A 21,533-nucleotide genomic window follows, 5' to 3' on the forward strand; every position below is an offset into this window, starting at 1 on the left:
GATGTTTGACATATTCCAAGCTACAAGCAGCATGGTTTCATGAGAAGATGAACTAACTCATTACCCAGCTAATATTAGTATTCATATTGTCTATTTAAGGGATGCTTCTGCCATGTATTTTTATTTTAACCTACAGTTGTCACGATGTGGTTTTGAGGTGGACCAAAGCGCAGACAAGAGGTTGGCAGCAGCATTCTGAAGCAGTCTTCAGCTTTATTCAGAGATTTACTAGTCGAAGCAAAACTCACTGCAGGTTCAAGGCATGAGTCCAAACTAAACTTACTTGAGTTGTACTGCAGGAACGTAGCAAACATGGCACTTAATCCGGTAATGTGATCGGGTGTGAAATGAGGAACCAGCAAAGGACAATGAAAACAAAACCAACTAATATACAGAGGGAAAACAAAGGCAGGTAATCAAGGAACTAAGAACAGATGTGACAAGGAGGCAGGAAGGCAGAGGGAACAGGTGAAAATAATACATAGATTAAAACATGACGAGGGACTAATAAACAATACCAAAACGAAGCTATAAACAACCAAATGAAGCATGAGAGTAAAGAATAATCATGAACCGAGAAACTAGAGGGAACGTAAGAAATACCATAACCTAAGAACGAACAAGGAACCCATAAAGCAAACCAGATTACAGAGTAATGAAACCTAACACCACACAGACTGAACTGACAGGAAGGGAAGCAGAGAACATGAGGACTAGGATGTAAACAAACAAAATGTAAACAATAAGTAAACACAACCTAACCAGAGGGCTGGAGAAATAAGATAAACAGAACACCATAATAATAATAATAATAATAATAGCAATAATGACAACAAAGAGAAAATCATATGCTCATAACTAAGAGTCATAACTAAGAAAGACAACACTAACTAAAGGAGCTATGAATGAAGAGGGAGAGAAACACAACCTAACACTCAAAATAACTGAGGAGAAAACACAAAGCCAACACAGAGTCCAAAAGGTGACACACCCTGACAGCATCTCCCTCTCAAAGTCCGATTCCAGACGGCCAAAAAGCATAAGACGAAGTCCAAAACAAAACAAACCGACCAGGGCGGGTGGAGGGGGCCTCGGAAGGAGGGCCAAAGTCCAAAAACAAAATAAGTCCAAAGAGGGCAAAACAGGAGTCCATAGTTCAAAACAAAATCTAAATCCTGGAGGCCAGTGGCACATAAAAACGAGGGTCCAGGAATCTGGCTTCTAACGAGCCAGAGCGAGAGCAGCAGCCGGTTAAGAGGCCTCTTGCGAAGTAACCAGAGGCGAAACAGCAGGCGTCTAAGGGGCCGGCGACGAGGACGCAAGCATCTGGGGGGCCGGCAACGAGGACGCAAGCATCTGGGGGGCCGGCAACGAGGCCAGAGGAACCTGCCAGGGCCCGCAGAGGCTTGGGCCTGGCGTCCGGCTTGGACCTAGGCAGGAGATCCAGAGGTTGGCCAAGCAGGGTGGATGACCCTCCAGGAACTGGGTCAGGGAGACAGGCTGAGGTGTGTCTGGCCTGGAGACAGGCTGAGGTGTGTCTGGCCTGGAGACAGGCTGTGATGCATCAGGGTGTGTGTCCTGCATGAATTCAGTGAGCACCCCCCAGAGAAAACCGAGAAGGTGCTCGGGACCTGGAACTGGAGGCAGCCCGCCACCGGGCCCCTCCGGAACATGGCGAGGAAGTGGAGGCAGCCCGCCCTCGGGCTCCTCCGGGACATGACGAGGTTCAGAAGACCTGGCGGTGGCCGACTGAGGCTCTGTCGACCCGGCGGCGGCCACAGCCTCGAGAAGGGGAGTGAAGGGACCTCCAGCTGAGAGTGGTGCTGGAGCGTCTAGCCACCCCTCCTTGAGAAACTCTGCCTGCAATATGGAGTGCACATGAGGCAGGTCCTGAGGGTAAGCCATCAGATGGGGAACACACTCCATACAACGTTCCCACATCCACTCCCTGTTGGCAAACTGCAGTCCGGCCAGGAACCACGCCGGGGTTGGAGGTCGCACCGAAGACCGGTGACCTCCAGAGGGCGCTGGGCAACCGCCCCCCAACTCTGGGGAAGACAGCCGCAAGGAAGCCATGGCGGAAGGAACCTCCGTGGAGAAGTAGGAGGTGCCTGACCGAACCTCCCCGATGGAGACTGGCCTCCGGCGACGATGTCGTCCTGGACAGGTTGACAATCCAGCTGGAAACCCGGTTGCGGCTGGTGGAGGTGGAGACGGCTCGGCACGAGCCACTGTATGCGTGGGTGGCTCCGAGAAAGCTGCTGTGGGCAGGTTGGGCTCGGCCGGAGCTTCTGCAGCTGGGGTGGAGCGCTTGCGGTGGGGGCGTTGTCGCCTGGAGGAGGAACATGCTGGAGAAGTACGGTTCTGATCCGGCACATAATCCATAGCAGTCCAGTTGGTCTCACCGAAGCACTCCTCCATCTCCTCCAGCAACAAAGGCGAGGGTGAAATCTCCACCTCCTCCCCATACAAAGCTCGTAGTGTCTCCTCTTGCTGTTTAACCCACTGTTTAAGCTCTTTAGCTCTGTCTGCTTGGTCCGTTTGGCTGGTTCCTACTGTCACAATGTGGTTTTGGGGTGGACCAAAGCGCAGACAAGAGGTTGGCAGCAGCATTCTGAAGCAGTCTTCAGCTTTATTCAGAGATTTACAAGTTGAAGCAGAACGAAGCAAAACTCACTGCAGGTACAAGGCATGAGTCCAAACTAAACTTACTTGAGTTGTACTGCAGGAACGTAGCAAACACAGAACTTAATCCGGTAATGTGATCGGGTGTGAAATGAGCAACCAGCAAAGGACAATGAAAACAAAACCAACTAATATACAGAGCGAGAACAAAGGCAGGTAATCAAGGAACTAAGAACAGATGTGACAAGGAGGCATGAAGGCAGAGGGAACAGGTGAAAATAATACATAGATTAAAACATGACGAGGGACTAATAAACAATACCAAAACGAAGCTATAAACAACCAAATGAAGCATGAGAGTAAAGAATAATCATGAACCAAGAAACTAGAGGGAACGTAAGAAACACCATAACCTAAGAACGAACAAGGAACCCATAAAGCAAACCAGATTACAGAGTAACGAAACCTAACACCACACAGACTGAACTGACAGGAAGGGAAGCAGAGAACATGAGGACTAGGATGTAAACAAACAAAATGTAAACAATAAGTAAACACAACCTAACCAGAGGGCTGGAGAAATAAGATAAACAGAACACCATAATAATAATAATAATAATAATAGCAATAATGACAACAAAGAGAAAATCATATACTCATAACTAAGAGTCATAACTAAGAAAGATAACACTAACTAAAGGAGCTATGAACAAGGAGGGAGAGAAACACAACCTAACACTCAAAATAACTGAGGAGAAAACAAAACAAAGCCAACATAGAGTCCAAAAGGTGACACACCCTGACAACAGTAGCATAAGTCATTACACACCATGGGCCAGTGTCTGGCTATACCAAAGGGTTTAAAAAGTTACAGTGTTTAAACCATGAATATTTTTCATCATAGTGTTCCAACAGTCAAGTGAGCCTGTTTTCGTTTTAAAATTGGAGAGCAAATTTAGAAAAAGGCTTCCAGCTATTCACATCACTCCCCCAAACAAAACAATTCAGTCACATAAGTGTTGAAAGTGCACTACATGTGCAAACCTCCAACAACTAATGAAACAATACCATCAACAACATCATGATATTATCTATCAGTCCTACTGCGCACTGAAGTGGTAGCTTAGTAGGTTAAAATGCTCTCTTTTGGTGTGGGAGATCCCGAGCTTCATCAGCTGTGAAAACATTTTCTTTGTTTTTGCCAGTGTGTGAAGTCTGGACTACATTCTAATTTACTGAGCCTATTTAAAGAGCTTGAAGTTAGATTTGTTTCATAATTAGTCATTGGGATACTCTTTTTATGAATAACAGGGAACCTTGCTGCTCGATCAATCAAAAACAATTAGGCTATGTTCACACTACAGGTATTGATGCTCAATTCAGATTTTATTGCTAAAATACAAATTTTTTTTGTGTGCTTGCTCAAATTACTAATTAAATGTGACGATCATCACACCCCAATCTGAAGAGTTCGGGACCCCAAAGCGACCCACATGTGCAGAAGTAGGATGTAGACGCCACACAGCAGCAACTGCAACCTGTTTACGAAAGTAATAACGGATGTCGGCGTCTCTGTGTTGTTATTAAGTTGTTGAGCAATGGGAGCTGACAATAATGGGACCACATCATAACAAGACGTAGAAAGGTAAGAAAAAATAAGCACAAATATTAACAATGCCTTTGGTGGAGCAGTGACTGCTACTTGTGTAGCAAAGTCTATGTGGTGCGTAGTCGGAATCAGGACAATGACGTAGAAGTTGGATGAAATGCAACATGACCATTCAGATTATGGATGCTTTGAAAACTCAGATACATATCTGATTTAGCATCACCTATGGAAGTGGCACTATTCGGATTTTTGTGGAGGTGAACACATCAGAATTGAGCCATTCTTACTGCCATGAAAAAGTCGGATTGGGCCGCATTTGCCTGCAGTGTAAACGTAGCCTTATTTTCCCTAAAGCTAAGGTTGATCATACAGCGGAAATACTGTTGTTTTACACTGTGAGAAATGGCACTAAAACTTACATGTGTATTAAATAACACTTTTAATAATAGGTCAAACATTAAATTAATGCGATGGATAAAAGGGCAACATGTAGACATAATCAGATGAATCAAATGTACTTTTTTACTTTTTATTCTAAACATGCATTGGAACCCAAACTCAAACAGACACTAATAACAGTCATTCATCTCCCCTTCTGAGACAGGCACACACCATCTACCAAATGGAGTCGATGGGTTAATTAAGTCTTCGAGGGGTTTGATATTTTAAGACATCTAATTAATGAGCGGGATGCCAGAGGACAGACACAGGCTGTGGAGAGATTTGTTTAATTTGGATTTGCTGATAAAGTGTGTAGATTGTGGGGTGTCTCCCTGTGAATTTAAAAAAAGAAACAGCAAGCAGTGCAGGATGCTTGTGCTGACTGCTGTGAAAACACATATATCACCCAATGATTCTAAAAGGACCTGACTAAAAGTGTCAATTAAAAGTTTATATACTATTCAAGTTTTGAATTGATTTGAAACTCTTTCAAAATCTTGAAAATTAGTTCTGAGTAATTATTACTCAGAATTACTACACTATTACTTTTTGCTGCAGTTCCCTAACAGTGAGTTTTGGAGATTTACCTCCCTTACAATCCTGCTCACTGCCTTTGGAGTCACATGTAGATCCTCATGTAGTCTAGTTTGTCACAGTTTCAAACTTAGATGTGTAAATTATTTTTCTCTGGTTTTAGATTTAGAAAAATGTAGGCAAGTAGCTGCTTTTGGATCCATTTTTCTGACTTATGAAAAAAACTGGGTTCTCACCGGGTACTCCGGCTTCCTCCCACAGTCCAAAGACATGCCTGCTAGGCATTAATCGGCCACTCTAAATTGCCCTTAGGTGTATGAATGAATGAGTGTGTGTGTGCATGGTTGTTTGTGTGTTGCCCTGCAATGGACTGGCGACCTGTCCAGGGTGTACCCCGCCTCTCGCCCATAGACTGCTGGAGATAGGCACCAGCTCCCCTGTGACCCACTATGGAATAAGCGGTAGAAAATGACTGACTGACTGACTGACTGATGACTGACTATGAAAAAAACTCCCTGTCACAACTGCATCACTTGATGGGCAAGTTCTCCTGTCTTTTCTATTTTAGTGAGTGGCTAAAAAAAAAAAGGGCCTTCATTTTTATAGCACTGGAAAACTGGAAGTCATGGCATATTAACATTTTTTTTATTTACCAATTCAGCCTAGCATAAGGCAGTGCCTTTTGAGACAAAGGGTAATAAGGGACTATAAAAGAAGACAAAACTTAAATAGAAACAAACAGAAAAAAACATAGAAACTATATATATATATATCTATATATACAGGGGTTGGGCAATGAAACTGAAACACCTGACATTTTAGTGTTGGAGGTTTCATGGCTAAATTGGACCAGCCTGGTAGCCAGTCTTCATTGATTGCACATTGCACCAGTAAGAGAGGAGTGTGAAGGTTCAATTAGCAGGGTAAGAGCAGTTTTGCTCAAAATATTGAAATGCACACAACATTATGGGTGACATACCAGAGTTCAAAAGAGGACAAACTGTTGGTGCACGTCTTGCTGGCGCATCTGTGACCAAGACAGCAAGTCTTTGTGATGTATCAAGAGCCATTGTGGAAAATTAGCAAAATTAGCTCTGTCTTTGACTTATCTAACTATAAAGGTTCCTCCAGAAGACATTTGGGTTGTCGATGCTTGTCCATGAGCAGCACCGTCTAAATCCATGTTGATGTGCCGCTTGTTTCACTGCGGACAGTGACACTGGTGTTCTAGCTGTTTCCATTTCATATCAGACTTCAGCCATGGTGCTTCTTGGGTTGTTTCTAAGAATCCTGATCAGTTTCCATTCATATGACATTAATTTTTAGATCAGAACGAGAATGATCCTAAACGCATATCAAAAGTGGTTTTGGAGTGAATAAAGTTAACATTAGGCTTCTGGAATGGCTCTGGCCTCAACCCCATTAAAAATGCATGTAGCATACTTCACATCCAGCTCTGTGTCAAAAAACCAACGATTTTAAATCATCTTTGTCTATTCTGATGTTTAAAATGGTACAATATTCAGTCATAATTCATAATTATTCCAAAAGCTGGTGTCCAAAAATGTTATTGTACCATGATTGTTTGATTGAGTGTGTGAACAAGTGTCTTTTAGACAGATAATGAATTTAAACAGGTGCAGTTAATACAGGTAATGAGTGGAGAACTGGATGGCTTCTTAAAGACGAACTACAGGGGTTGGACAATGAAACTGAAACACCTGTCATTTTAGTGTGGGAGGTTTCATGGCTAAATTGGACCAGCCTGGTAGCCAGTCTTCATTGATTGCACATTGCACCAGTAAGAGCAGAGTGTGAAGGTTCAATTAGCAGGGTAAAAGCACAGTTTTGCTCAAAATATTGAAATGCACACAACATTATGGGTGACATACCAGAGTTCAAAAGAGGACAAATTGTTGGTGCACGTCTTGCTGGCGCATCTGTGACCAAGACAGCAAGTCTTTGTGATGTATCAAGAGCCACGGTATCCAGCGTAATGTCAGCATACCACCAAGAAGGACGAACCACATCCAACAGGATTAACTGTGGACGCAAGAGGAAGCTATCTGAAAGGGATGTTGGGGTGCTAACCCGGATTGTATCAGAAAAACATAAAACCACGGCTGCCTAAATCACGGCAGAATTAAAACTCTCCTGTTTCCACCAGAACTGTTCGTCGGGAGCTCCACAGGGTCAATATACAGGTCCTTCTCAAAATATTAGCATATTGTGATAAAGTTCATTATTTTCCATAATGTCATGGTGAAAATTTAACATTCATATATTTTAGATTCATTGCACACTAACTGAAATATTTCAGGTCTTTTATTGTCTTAATATGGATGATTTTGGCATACAGCTCATGAAAACCCAAAATTCCTATCTCACAAAATTAGCATATCATTAAAAGGGTCTCTAAACGAGCTATGAACCTAATCATCTGAATCAACGAGTTAACTCTAAACACCTGCAAAAGATTCCTGAGGCCTTTAAAACTCCCAGCCTGGTTCATCACTCAAAACCCCAATCATGGGTAAGACTGCCGACCTGACTGCTGTCCAGAAGGCCACTATTGACACCCTCAAGCAAGAGGGTAAGACATAGAAAGAAATTTCTGAATGAATAGGCTGTTCCCAGAGTGCTGTATCAAGGCACCTCAGTGGGAAGTCTGTGGGAAGGAAAAAGTGTGGCAGAAAACGCTGAACAACGAGAAGAGGTGACCGGACCCTGAGGAAGATTGTGGAGAAGGGCCGATTCCAGACCTTGGGGGACCTGCGGAAGCAGTGGACTGAGTCTGGAGTAGAAACATCCAGAGCCACCGTGCACAGGGGTGTGCAGGAAATGGGCTACAGGTGCCGCATTCCCCAGGTCAAGCCACTTTTGAACCAGAAACAGCGGCAGAAGCGCCTGACCTGGGCTACAGAGAAGCAGCACTGGACTGTTGCTCAGTGGTCCAAAGTACTTTTTTCGGATGAAAGCAAATTCTGCATGTCATTCGGAAATTAAGGTGCCAGAGTCTGGAGGAAGACTGGGGAGAAGGAAATGCCAAAATGCCAGAAGTCCAGTGTCAAGTACCCACAGTCAGTGATGGTCTGGGATGCCGTGTCAGCTGCTGGTGTTGGTCCACTGTGTTTTATCAAGGGCAGGGTCAATGCAGCTAGCTATCAGGAGATTTTGGAGCACTTCATGCTTCCATCTGCTGAAAAGCTTTATGGAGATGAAGATTTCATTTTTCAGCACAACCTGGCACCTGCTCACAGTGCCAAAACCACTGGTAAATGGTTTACTGACCATGGTATCACTGTGCTCAATTGGCCTGCCAACTCTCCTGACCTGAACCCCATAGAGAATCTGTGGGATATTGTGAAGAGAACGTTGAGAGACTCAAGACCCAACACTCTGGATGAGCTAAAGGCCGCTATCGAAGCATCCTGGGCCTCCATAAGACCTCAGCAGTGCCACAAGCTGATTGCCTCCATGCCACGCTGCATTGAAGCAGTCATTTCTGCCAAAGGATTCCCGACCAAGTATTGAGTGCATAACTGTACATGATTATTTGAAGGTTGACGTTTTTTGTATTAAAAACACTTTTCTTTTATTGGTCGGATGAAATATGCTAATTTTGTGAGACAGGAATTTTGGGTTTTCATGAGCTGTATGCCAAAATCATCTGTATTAAGACAATGAAAGACCTGAAATATTTCAGTTAGTGTGCAATGAATCTAAAATATATGAATGTTAAATTTTCATCATGACATTATGGAAAATAATGAACTTTATCACAATATGCTAATATTTTGAGAAGGACCAGTACATGGCCGGGCTGCTTTAGCCAAACCTTTGGTCACTCATGCCAATGCCAAATGTTGGTTTCAATGGTTTTAGGAGCACAAATCTTGGGCTGTGGACAATGTGAAACATGTATTGTTCTCTAATGAGTCCACCTTTACTGTTTTCCCCACATCCAGGAGAGTTACGGTGTGGAGAAGCCCCAAAGAAGCGTACCACCCAGACTGTTGCATGCCCAGAGTGAAGCATTGGGGTGGATCAGTGATGGTTTGGGCTGCCATATCATGGCATTCCCTTGGCCCAATACTTGTGCTAGATGTGCGCGTCACTGCCAAGGACTACCGAACCATTCTTGAGGACCATGTGCATCCAATGGTTCAAACATTGTATCCTGAAGGCGGTGCCATGTATCGGGATGACAATGCACCAATACACACAGCAAGACTGGTGAAAGATTGGTTTGATGAACATGAAAGTGAAGTTGAACATCTCGCATGGCCTGCACAGTCACCAGATCTAAATATTATTGAGCCACTATGGGGTGTTTTGGAGGAGCGAGTCACGAAACGTTTTCCTCCACCAGTATCACATAGTGACCTGGCCACTATCCTGCAAGAAGAATGGCTTAAAATCCCTCTGACCACTGTGCAGGACTTGTATATGTCATTCCCAAGACGAATTGATGCTCTATTGGCCGCAAAAGGAGGCACTACACCATACTAATAAATTATTGTGGTCTAAAACCAGGTTTTTCAGTTTCATTGTCCAACCCCTGTACTTACAAACTAAGTAGCAAAAGTTCCCGAGTCACTAATTTAGTAAAAAAATAGTCAAGTATGAATTCAAAAAGTGTATAGCCAAAGGGCAATTACAAATTTAACAAAACTTTACAGACTCTGTTCTTCCTAAATGAACACGAGAAAGCGTCTGCACTGAAGTGCCTCGTTGCCCTTTTGTGGATATGAAACAAGGTTTGTGGAGGTTGTGTGAAAATATCAGAGAAAGTGTGAAATTTTATATTTAACATTCCATTTTTAACAATAACAAGTTTTATTCTTTTTAATTACCTGGGTATATTTCAATAATTGTAAGGCATCTCTGGGGGGAATTATGTTAATATAGGTACTTTTGAGGAACTCTTACAATAGTTCTGCAGCTGCTGTACGCTGCTGTAAGCATGTTTGAAATAACGTTACATAACCCCAGTTTCTCATTCACTGCATGACTGGCCAGACTGGGGAAGTAACCGTTGTACAGTAAGTCAACATTGAGTGCTTGCATTTGTGGCCACAGGGAATATGGTCGGTGAATGCAGTGCTTCAGGGAAAAGATAACCTTAAGTGATGATCCTGCAGTGTGGCACTGCATTTTATTGATTAACCCTGCAACTCTATCTGCTCACAAAAAAAAAATTCACTCTCATTAAGTAAAGAAATAGTGTGAGAAAGACTAAGACACAGAGGATGGGATGATATGGTAAGAGTACAGTGCAGGAAGATCGGTTGGGACAGAAAGAGGATGGATAACAGAAATAGAAAGCTGTTAAAGCTTCAGTCATGGGTAATCCAACTTGCTCCGAGTCCAGCCTTTCATTTTCCCCAACAGATTGCACCGACACATGGGATGTTGGATTTTTGCTTCTCTGTGGAAACTCCTCATACAGGTCAAACACTTGTTATCTCTTTTGTTAAATGAATTCACCCAGTCGACATTTAGAGGTCTGAACTGTAATCTTTTCTTGTTTACTGACATTTTATGTTATCAGGTCTTAGCTTGAAAATGTTTAACAATCGAGTAAAAAGAAACAGTTCACGATCATTGATTTAAATGTTAGAGTTCTACTCATTGAATGTATCCACTTTTTTTGCTCCAATTTTACAGTCTTAATTTTTACCTGGCCACTTAAATTCTCAATTTTTAGTACATGCTGGAAATGTTTACACCTGAGGGTTATCTTTCTCAGGCTCTGAAGGCTTTCTACTGAGAATGTAAGGTCATCAACTCACCATAATGAATCCTGGCACAGGTGCTTAGTCCTGCATTTTCTTTTAGTTGACATCAACCCTCATCCTTCATTGCACCCTGGTGACCTACAGTACGCATCACATCCTGAAACGTCCATGGGTTGTTTTTTTTTAATCATTACTAACTAACTTTTGTCATTACTGCACTCATTAATTTTCTGTATAAATAGTCATGATTTTGCATGTGTATGCACTAAATCTACTGTTGCTGATTTATGTTGGAATACTCTATATACATTTCATGGAAATATACCTACCTTGCTTTAATGACAATTTTAGTTTGATTTCTTTGTGTGTGTGGATTACATTAGTTTCAATGACCCGGTAAATATATTTATGGAGAAAAACATTGATATGTTCAATACTTCTTCCCCCCATAGTAAATAAATATACACATATTGTAGAACACAGCTACACATTTATTTAGAGGTGATGTATTTTAAAGTGCACAGAATACGTCCATGAGACTTTATTTGGTGTGCATATCAACTTTAGGTACTACATATTCAGTTAAATGGCTTTTAAACCTCTTAAGAATTAGGATTGTTGTGATTATGAATATGAATATATTATTTATTATTTAATATTTTATTAAATAATAATCCAGTCTGTTAAGGGTTGTCCTGTGAATACCAGCCAAATAAGGCGGTGGTATTAGGTCAACATTAAAAGGGATGAGCCAAGCTCTGACATTATTGAACAGCAAAACTCTGTACACACGGAATGAATTCACACAATTTCTTAAAATACAAGAATTTATTAACAAAAATAAGTCAACTCAAAGTCAAACATATTTCAATCAACAAACTCTTTACTATAGTAAAACAACCCAATTAAACTACCAAGCAGAATGAAAGAATAAGGAAGACTAATGGGCTATGTACAATATAAACAAGTGAATCAAAGATGGTTGAAAAACATGACCGAAGGTGTGATGCCACATTACCATTCAATGCAATGTTTATGTTTGAGAATCAAGGATTATCTTGAAAAATCTGGAAATGAAGTTAAGTTAGTCTTGGAACTAACTTAGACAATAATTGGTATACCTTTAACAACCATTCACAATGCAAGATCAGATAAAACATTATTTTAATAAAATAACATTTTAAAGAATGATTTTCTGAATAAAACCAACCTTCTGCATGACTAATTCTCAACGGTGCTTAATTAGTTGCCTTTATTTATTGAAATAATATTTAAAGAAATATTATTCAGGAAGTGTTAAAATAATATTTAAGGAAATATTTTGGAAATGTTAAAATAATATTTGAGAAAATAGTATTTTGAATGAGGACCAACAACCTTTCTAGGTAAATGATCTTAAGTTATGTTTAGTTAGTTATCACGTTTAGTAAAATAATATTCAGGGAAATATTATTTCCTAGATTGGAAACTAACAACCTTTCTGAGTAAATGATCTGTAGCTGGCTCATAAAGTGGGAGAGCTTGTGTTCTAAGCCGTTAGTGGTTGGAGCTAACAAAAGAAGCTTATAGCTTGTCTTCAGAATCAATGCAGTCAAGCTTAATACATGCATGTTAAACTGTTTATCTTTTACCCTTTTTTGGAAAAATTCTCACTAAGCAGTGGTTCATGACTTGGCTAGTAACTAGAAATTCCTTTAAGAAAGTTTTAGGAAAGCCCCTGTGCTCACAATGACACTGTTAGTAACCATTTCCCCAGTTTATACTTTATTTTTGTATTCCAACAAGCAGTCTGCATCCCTCTAAAGTTCATCTTTGGCAAGCCAACTTGACAGTTAATTGGCTAATTAAATCTTAGCATAATGCCCCATCAGCAAAACAGATCCTCCTTTTCTAAAGCAGTGAGAAAAATAGACTCAGTATTTTGACAGCAAACAATGACCAGGGCTAAGAACTGTCTCTAAAATGATTGTTTTGTTCTGAAGGTTTGTTCAACTCCAGTGGAACACTGAAGACACAGAGACTATAGTTCTTAGAATAAAGACCAACACATAGTCCACAAGAACAGAGATATTTGCTCTCCCTGCCGGGGAGGTTCTTTCTGACCAGGACATTTCATAGAAATCTCAAGGGCAGAATTCCTGGAAAGTCTTTATATGTCTTTACTTCACACTCACTTATTTTTTATATGTCTTTGAACACACCCACTTCATTTTGTTTGGACATCCCAAAAGAAAAAATGCTCTGCACTGAATATGTGTCAAGAACAAGCTGCAGGAACTTGAAAACCAGAGATGCAAGACCACAATAATGTAATGTTGTTCTTGGACCCCTGGGAGTTCTGCAACCTTTACAATCCAGTGTCCTTTTTGTACTTCAGCTAAATAAAGCTCTTATATTACTGCAAATGTTACATGATTTTTGAAAAGAGAACTTTTGTTAAATATCTACTACAGGAAATTTGTTCTTATTCTAATTTTATTTCTATTTTTATGTTTTAAAATGAGTAAAAACATAAAACCTTTGCAAAAAAGGGGTGGATACCTTTTCTTCTATGGGATGTTGAAATATGTGGTAAAAGATTTAAGAAAAAAAGCACAAAGTGTCCAACCTATGAGAAGAAAATAGATCTAAACAAATATTACCGGAACTGCTGTTCTGCTGTGGAAAATCAATGCAATTATTGCATGAGAAAACAAAAAACGACTAAAACCTGCATTTGGTATTATATCTACAGTAGGGAGAACAAACACTGCCTATTTTGCAGGTTTTCTTTGCAAACCATGTAGAATTCTTAAATTTTTATCATAGGTGCTCTTTAATTGTGAGAGATGGAATAAAAAAAATAAAATCCAGAAAACCTTAAGTTTTTTAGTAATTTTCTCACAAAATTACAGGGGTTGGACAATGAAACGGAAACACCTGGTTTTAGACCACAATAATTTATTAGTATGGTGTAGGGCCTCCTTTTGCAGCCAATACAGCGTCAATTCATCTTGAGAATGACATATACAAGTCCTGCACAGTGGTCAGAGGGATTTTAAGCCATTCTTCTTGCAGGATAGTGGCCAGGTCACTACGTGATACTGGTGGAGGAAAACGTTTCCTGACTCGCTTCTCCACAGTAAAGGTGGACTCATCAGAGAACAATACATGTTTCACATTGTTCACAGCCCAAGATTTGCGCTCCTTGCACCACTGAAACCGACGTTTGGCATTGGCATGAGTGACCAAAGGTTTGGCTATAGCAGCCCGGCCGTGTATATTGACCCTGTGGAGCTCCCGACGGACAGTTCTGGTGGAAACAGGAGAGTTGAGGTGCACATTTAATTCTGCCGTGATTTGGGCAGCCGTGGTTTTATGTTTTTTGGATACAATCTGGGTTAGCACCCGAACATCCCTTTCAGACAGCTTCCTCTTGCGTCCGTCCTTCTTGGTGGTATGCTGACATTACCCTGGATACCGCGGCTCTTGATACATCACAAAGACTTGCTGTCTTGGCCACAGATGCGCCAGCAAGACGTGCACCAACAATTTATCCTCTTTTGAACTCTGGTATGTCACCCATAATGTTGTGTGCATTTCAATATTTTGAGCAAAACTGCTCTTACCCTGCTAATTGAACCTTCACACTCTGCTCTTACTGGTGCAATGTGCAATCAATGAAGACTGGCTACCAGGCTGGTCCAATTTAGCCATGAAACCTCCCACACTAAAATGACTGGTGTTTCAGTTTCATTGTCCAACCCCTGTAGTTCGTCTTTAAGAAGCCACCCTGTTCTCCACTCATTACCTGTATTAACTGCACCTGTTTAAATTTGTTATCTGTCTAAAAGACACTTGTTCACACACTCAATCAAACAATCATGGTACAATAACATTTTTGGACACCAGCTTTTGGAATAATTATGAATTATGACTGAATATTGTACCATTTTAAACATCAGAATAGACAAAGATGATTTAAAATCGTTGGTTTTTTGACACAGAGCTGGATGTGAAGTATGCTACATGCATTTTTAATGGGGTTGAGGCCAGAGCCATTCCAGAAGCCTAATGTTAACTTTATTCACTCCAAAACCACTTTTGATATGCGTTTAGGATCATTCTCGTTCTGATCTAAAAATTAATGTCATATGAATGGAAACTGATCAGGATTCTTAGAAACAACCCAAGAAGCACCATGGCTGAAGTCTGATATGAAATGGAAACAGCTGGAACACCAGTGTCACTGTCCGCAGTGAAACAAGCGGCACATCAACATGGATTTAGACGGTGCTGCTCATGGACAAGCATCGACAACCCAAATGTCTTCTGGAGGAAACTTTATAGTTAGATAAGTCAAAGACAGAGCTAATTTTCCACAATGGCAAATATTAAGAAATATGTCAGACGAAATCAAGATCAGAATACTGTACCAACTGTTAAATTGAGGGTTGGCTTTTCAGCTCTTCAGCTTAAACCTAGATGGCTGAAACTGAAACAAACAATTAGATGATGATACTAAAAAATACATGGGAATAACACAGGCTAACATTAAACTTCTTGAATGGCCCTGACCCCAACCCTTTCAAAATTGTATGGACCATGGATAAAAACCAAACTCTATCATTTATGATAAGAATGGCAAAGTTTCCAAAAGCTGGTGGACCAAACTTTGTGTTTAAAAATCATTAAAGTTGTATTTTTGAGCCACCCTAAGAAAAGGATTCAAAAGCATAATTGAAATCTGTGTCCAAAAGACATATATGTAAACCTCTGACCTGCACTGTATTTTTAGTTTACTGAGCTCCTACAGAGGAACATTTACTGTTCCAAACACATGCACAAAGCCTCCGACTGACACCTCTCTCTGTTTGCAATCTCACACTTTCAGAGCGCTTCAGAAGTTTTTCATTTATGCATCATCAGCCAAGGACGCAAACAAGGTGACTAGCACATCATCAAGCCATCTGGTGTGCAATAAAAAGAAATAACACTTCCTCACACACTCACACATGGACAAGCAGTCTTTGAGTACAATCTATATTGATACAGCTCAGACCGTTGAGGGTAATCCCAATTTGATGGCAGCAGGACATGAATCCTTCTCAATGTGACCCCTCAGTTTGTGCAGTGACTTTCCTGAATATTGGTTTTGGGTCTCCTGTCTGAGTGCTACTGCTGTAAGTATCAACAGTGGCCAAAAGGGAGCAAAAAGCGACATCTCCTTCGCTTCATTTCCATCTCCTTCTGCACCCCGAAGTATGTGAGCATCAGAGAGGCACAAACCTCAGCAGTATGCATCTCTAACTGCCTTTTGTTTCAATACATCTTCTGTGAGAGGTCCCTGAGTGGGCATTGATTCTTCTCTGGGGAGGGAAAATGTGTCTCACCCCTGGCGGATTGGATTGATAATGTTGAGCTAAATATAGCCCTGCGGCAGGGAGCAGGAGCGGAGGTTTATTTTTAGAAATGTTTATAGTGCTGCAACTTGGACGCTACGTCAGCTGGATAACTAAATGGAAATAAGCAAGGAAGGAAGGAAGAGTGGGATAGGAACGCCAACACTGCAACTCTCTGTCCAAGATAGGACTTTACTTAGTTGAATTACAAGAAGTTGGAATGGATAAGTGCTTTCCTTGTTTCAAAATGATGAACAGTGATGTTTAAGTGATATGCCTGTCAAAACTAGACTGAGCATTTCATTTGGATGCTTTGGTTCATCTGAGTTCTATATTGGCTTTGCATATTTCTCTCTCTACCTAGAGAACAAAGTCTCCTTTTTTTTCTTATTCTACACAAGGGCCGACTTTGTTTTGGCTGCAAACATTTAGCATCTGCAGCACAACTTCGTATGCTTAGACTTAAAAATTTGGGTTTTAGAAATATGAGCTCTTATACGTGCATGAAGATATAACCCAAGAAAACCCTCTATTAATTGTGGTGATCCTGGATTAACTCCCATACAACCTGTCATATTGTGTATGGGCTAAATAATCTTTCTCAGAACTAAAACCCATGCAAGAACATATCAAACAAAAGAAAAGAGGTAAGAATCTACTTTGATTTCTGCTGTTTTATTCTCATTCTCCCAGATCTTCCCCTCTGGCTGAGATCATTTACAGAGTTAATTGATTTGTCCTGCTGTGCTAGTTATTTCCGCTGGCAGCCTCATGCTGCGCCATAGGACGGGATCACATTGGAATATCCAGAACAGAAACAAAACAAATGGAGTGTTTTAGATCAATCGCAACCTGGCCAAGAAAAGCTGTTTTTCTTTTTGTCGATTGGCTGATTTTAAAAAGCCTCAGATTTTTATATATATTTACACTGTGAAATAGATTATCTGTACTTTCCTCTTTTCAAAAGTCACAACAGTGCCACTGACATGTCTAATACAGATTTTTTCAGAACCAGTGTGCTTTTTACTTAAACATTGGGTGGTGTTTTTGAACCACACAGGTACTGTCAGCTATTGTATACTGCAGCAATTTGTGCCTATATCTACAAGACCGATAGTTACTTAATAGGACTCAGAATAATCCTTTTAGATCTACATAATGAGTAGAAAATTATTCATACCCATAGCAGATTTAAATAACTCATTAAAATCAAGCTGGATATACAAATAAAAAGAAGAGTGTATTTATTCTTTACACTTTATTAAAAAATGGTATGTCCATAATTATTGATACTCCTCTCATTAATCAATGCAAAAACCTTCATTGACCCTTTTCTATAATTGCCGACCAGGTTTTTAAATGTTCGACTGGTAATTTGATGATTTATTTTGGTTATGATTTTAAAGTATTTGAGCTTGGAAGTCCTCCTTGCCATCACCCTAATCTTCAACTCCACAGATTCTTTTTCAGAAGAATCAAGTCAGGACTCTGGCAGAAGCAACATGCTGAACACACTAAAACATTACTTTATAACTAAAGCTGAAAGGAAAATGAATAACTTTAGGCTGAACTGTTAAAGGGTTTAAAAATGCTGGTGCTGTGAACTCTTTAGCTTTGATGGGTTGTAAATGTTTGTGCTGTGGTCTAGAGAGCTGCCACATCTAGCATACCTGTTTAACGTGTTTCTGCCGTAAACAGTAATTAATTATTCACGAGTGGAACTGAAACCATCTCTGTGCACAAAAGATTGAGATAAATCACACAAAACAGCTCAATAAAATATTAATTTCCCTTTTTTATTAAAAAATGAAGTCCAGAACATATAGAGACCTTTTTGAGATGTTGTTAACTGGTTTTATTACCGATTAGCAAATTTAGCATTGTTAACTGTAATGGCAGCCTGCCCATGTAACTTCTATATTGTGAATATTCCTGGTTTCAAAATACTTTATACTCAATGGCAGATGGAGGTTAAAACCTCATGAAAGCTCCTCACAGAAGCCACCTACAGGCTTCTGCTATGGGCTTCTTCCCATGTTTAACGTTGCAAACACATATTTTGATACCTATTAAACATTTTTATATATTATTTATGAGATTACATTGTATATGTTTAATTGTACAACAATTAAAGCAAACTATTACCATATTTATTTTGTATTGGTGTGTTCTAAAGTTTTAGTTTTCTTCTAGTTTCTATGTTTTTTTATGAAATTTGTCACAGTTTGTATTATTATTATTGTTTTTGCTGCTGCTCTGAAGAAGTCTCACCACCTAAAATGACAAGTTCTTTTCTAATCCATGTCTCGGCTACCTGTTGTTTATTAGTCTACCAAATCACAAATACACTAAAGAGAATAAATATCATTGTGTCTGGAAAAAAACAACTGTAATGCTTGAGTAAAATTCTAACATTGTTATAGGTACCACTGCTCCAGAGGGAATCTAGAATGTGATGGTAAACTGGATCAAACATACCTGTAGATAGTGACATGGTCTCAAGCTGGGTTTGAGGTCAGTGGGGGTCATGGGCTTCTCCAGGTTGAGTGAAGACTTCCTGTAGGCTTCCTTGGCTTGGCTGACAGTTAATGTTGACCAGGAGCTCCTTTTCATGAACTTGCCCTCAGGCGCCATGCTGATGCTTTCGCAGGCTGAGCACTTGACGTCGTTGTTGCTCTTGGAGGTCTTTAGCGATAGGTCCCCCGCCAGGTGGCTGTGCATTGAGTCTGGGTAACAGTGGCTGATGTGGTCGACAGGATGCCGCGACATGATGCTCGGCGTCCTGTACGTGCTGTCGCTATCGAGATTGTCGTCCGAGCTCCACCATCCGCCATGGCGCTGCTTTCCCCCACCATCAGATTTGCGGTCTTTGCTCTTGCTGCGTTTGCTGTGTTTGTGGTGGCCTTGGTTGTGGTGATGGTGGTGATGCGAGCCGTCCCTGTGGGAGTCACCTTTGGTACCGTTCATCTTGGAAGATCCTTCCAGGGAGTGCGACTTTGTGAAGAGTTTCTGTACTGAGTGAACTAAGTGGCGAATTCGGCCGGGGCTTTCATTGCGGTGCTCTGTCGTTGTAGTTGTGGTGGAGGTGCGTTGGTACTGCAGCGTGTGGAAACCATCCCGATGCAGCGGCATCTGTTTTTCAAACTGGTCCAAGAGGTTTGCTGGGATTCGATTCATTTTCCCACTTCCACCGTGTGAGGAAGAGCCGCCGTCGTCTCGAGAATCCCTCCCGCTGGAACTGTTTCCACCTCCGTCTCTCAAAGCGCTGCCATAATGCATACGAGGGAAAGTGCTACTGGATATAGAGTGGTCAGTAGTTGATAGGGACACTGGCATCATCATGCAGTCAGAGTGGATGGAGCTCCGGGGGGAGCAACGGTGATGACTCTCAAGGGCACAGCTGTCAGTGGGGCTAAGGAGGTAGGTGGGTGACCGTGGGTCACCATGGTGATGATGGTGATCCAGGGAGTGGTCACATTCAGCCAAGCCACAGGTGTGCGGCGAGGTGGGCGACGTGATCTGGAGATGGGCAGGGCGGCCACCAGAGAGACCCTTCATGTTCCTGGGTGGAGGGGAGTAAGTGTCCTCATCGAAGTTCTGCGAGGGTGACCATGAATACTTCTGGTCTGTAAATAAAGGTAAAACAAAGAAAATTACAAAAAAACCTTTTCACTGTAGAGCAAGTATTTTACACCTAATAATGAGGGACCTCCTCACATACATATAGAATATTATCCTCTACTTTTACTTCAGTTACAGGGCACCAACAAAGAGCCCCAAACTGTGGACATGAAATCCAAAGATTGCAGGGACAAAATCTCTGCACTTTTATAACGCCATTAAAATCACATGTGAGGCGACATAATTCTGCAAGGAAGGAGAAAAAAAGTAGAGAACATATAAGAAAGGAAAGGGCAGGTGACAGGTACAAGCCTGCATCGCCATTTTTTCAATGCAAAGTGAAATAATAGCCTATCACTCTACTGTGTCGGCATCATCTGTCACAGCCTCGAGGAGTGCGCTGTGAGGCATACGGCCAGATAGGAGACCTTGGGAGGCAATCACCAAATCTACTATCCTTCACTTTTTCTCTGGGTGTGCTGTTACCTTAGATTATAAAACCAACTCTGTGTGATCGGTCATCAAGGGCAAACATGCTAAACATGTAATGAATTAATAAAAATGTAAAGTAATAAATTAATTAGAGCAAATGTTCACCTTGCTGTTAAACCTCATTACAACCTTTTTGCTGTGATTTCCCAGTTTTATTCAGGATTATAGTATGAAAAAAATCCAAACACTATAAATTTTACAGCGCCTTCCGAAAGTATTTATATCCATTGAACATTTTTCAGGTTAGGTAACATTACAACTAAACACTAAAACTTAAAAAACAGAAAAAGCATTTCTTTATTTTTTTAACGTCTGCAAAGCACCTCTTGTAGCCCCCTCCAAAACCCCTAAATAAAATCCATAAGTCTTCCATCAAAAATCATCTAAACAGATTCCACCTGTAGGGAAATTAATCTCAGCATAACTGCTGCTGTTCTGTGAAGGTCCCTCAGGTTTGTTAGAGAACAAAAAGCCTCATGAAAAAAGCCTAGGTTTACAAAACAATATCATATATAAGCTTAGGACACCTCCATAGACACTGTTCATCGGTTGAAATGGAAAGAGTATGCCACAACTGCAAACCTACCCAGACAAGGCCGTCCAACTAAACCGGCAGGTTGGGCAAGGCGATAATTAATAAGAGAAGCAGCCAAGAGGCCTATTGTAACTCTGAGGCAGCACTGGAAATCCACAGTATAGGTGGGAGAATCTGTCAACAAGGCAGAAGAAAACCTGTTCCAGCAGGACAAAAAACTTCAACATACAGCTAAAACGAAGTGGTTTAGATCAAGATTACTAATGTGTTAGAATCTAGGTTGAGAATTCAACCTCCAATTGGGCCTGGTAGAGATATCCCTCAAAAGACTTGCAGTTGTAATTGCAGAATGGTGGTTCTACAACGTATTGACTTGAAGTGGTCGATAACAAATACCCATGTATTGATTTCCATCCATTTTACAATTATGCAATATTTAAAGCTGGTCTAGCACATACAATTCTAATAAAATACAATAGGCATGTTTTCAAACCTTTTGTTTTTACCTTGTTCTTATGAAATAGGAAACAAACAGGATAACAAAGCTAAGCTCA

At 40.9% G+C, this 21,533-nt stretch overlaps 1 protein-coding gene across 1 annotated transcript in view; it reads right to left on the minus strand.

Annotated features, from left to right (window-relative positions):
* The window catches only part of dlgap2a (discs, large (Drosophila) homolog-associated protein 2a), a 100,646-nt gene extending 80,370 nt beyond the window's left edge, over nt 1-20,276 (minus strand). The window contains exons 1-2 of the mRNA XM_047345573.1: nt 20,261-20,276; nt 18,810-19,957 (exon numbers count right to left, since the gene is read on the minus strand). Coding sequence (XP_047201529.1) covers nt 18,810-19,957; nt 20,261-20,276 — 1,164 coding nt within the window. The remainder of the gene's footprint in view (nt 1-18,809; nt 19,958-20,260) is intronic.
* Nucleotides 20,277-21,533: the final 1,257 nt, after the last annotated feature.

This window comes from Girardinichthys multiradiatus, chromosome 19 (assembly GCF_021462225.1).
Source record: "Girardinichthys multiradiatus isolate DD_20200921_A chromosome 19, DD_fGirMul_XY1, whole genome shotgun sequence".
NCBI classification, from domain to species: domain Eukaryota; kingdom Metazoa; phylum Chordata; class Actinopteri; order Cyprinodontiformes; family Goodeidae; genus Girardinichthys; species Girardinichthys multiradiatus.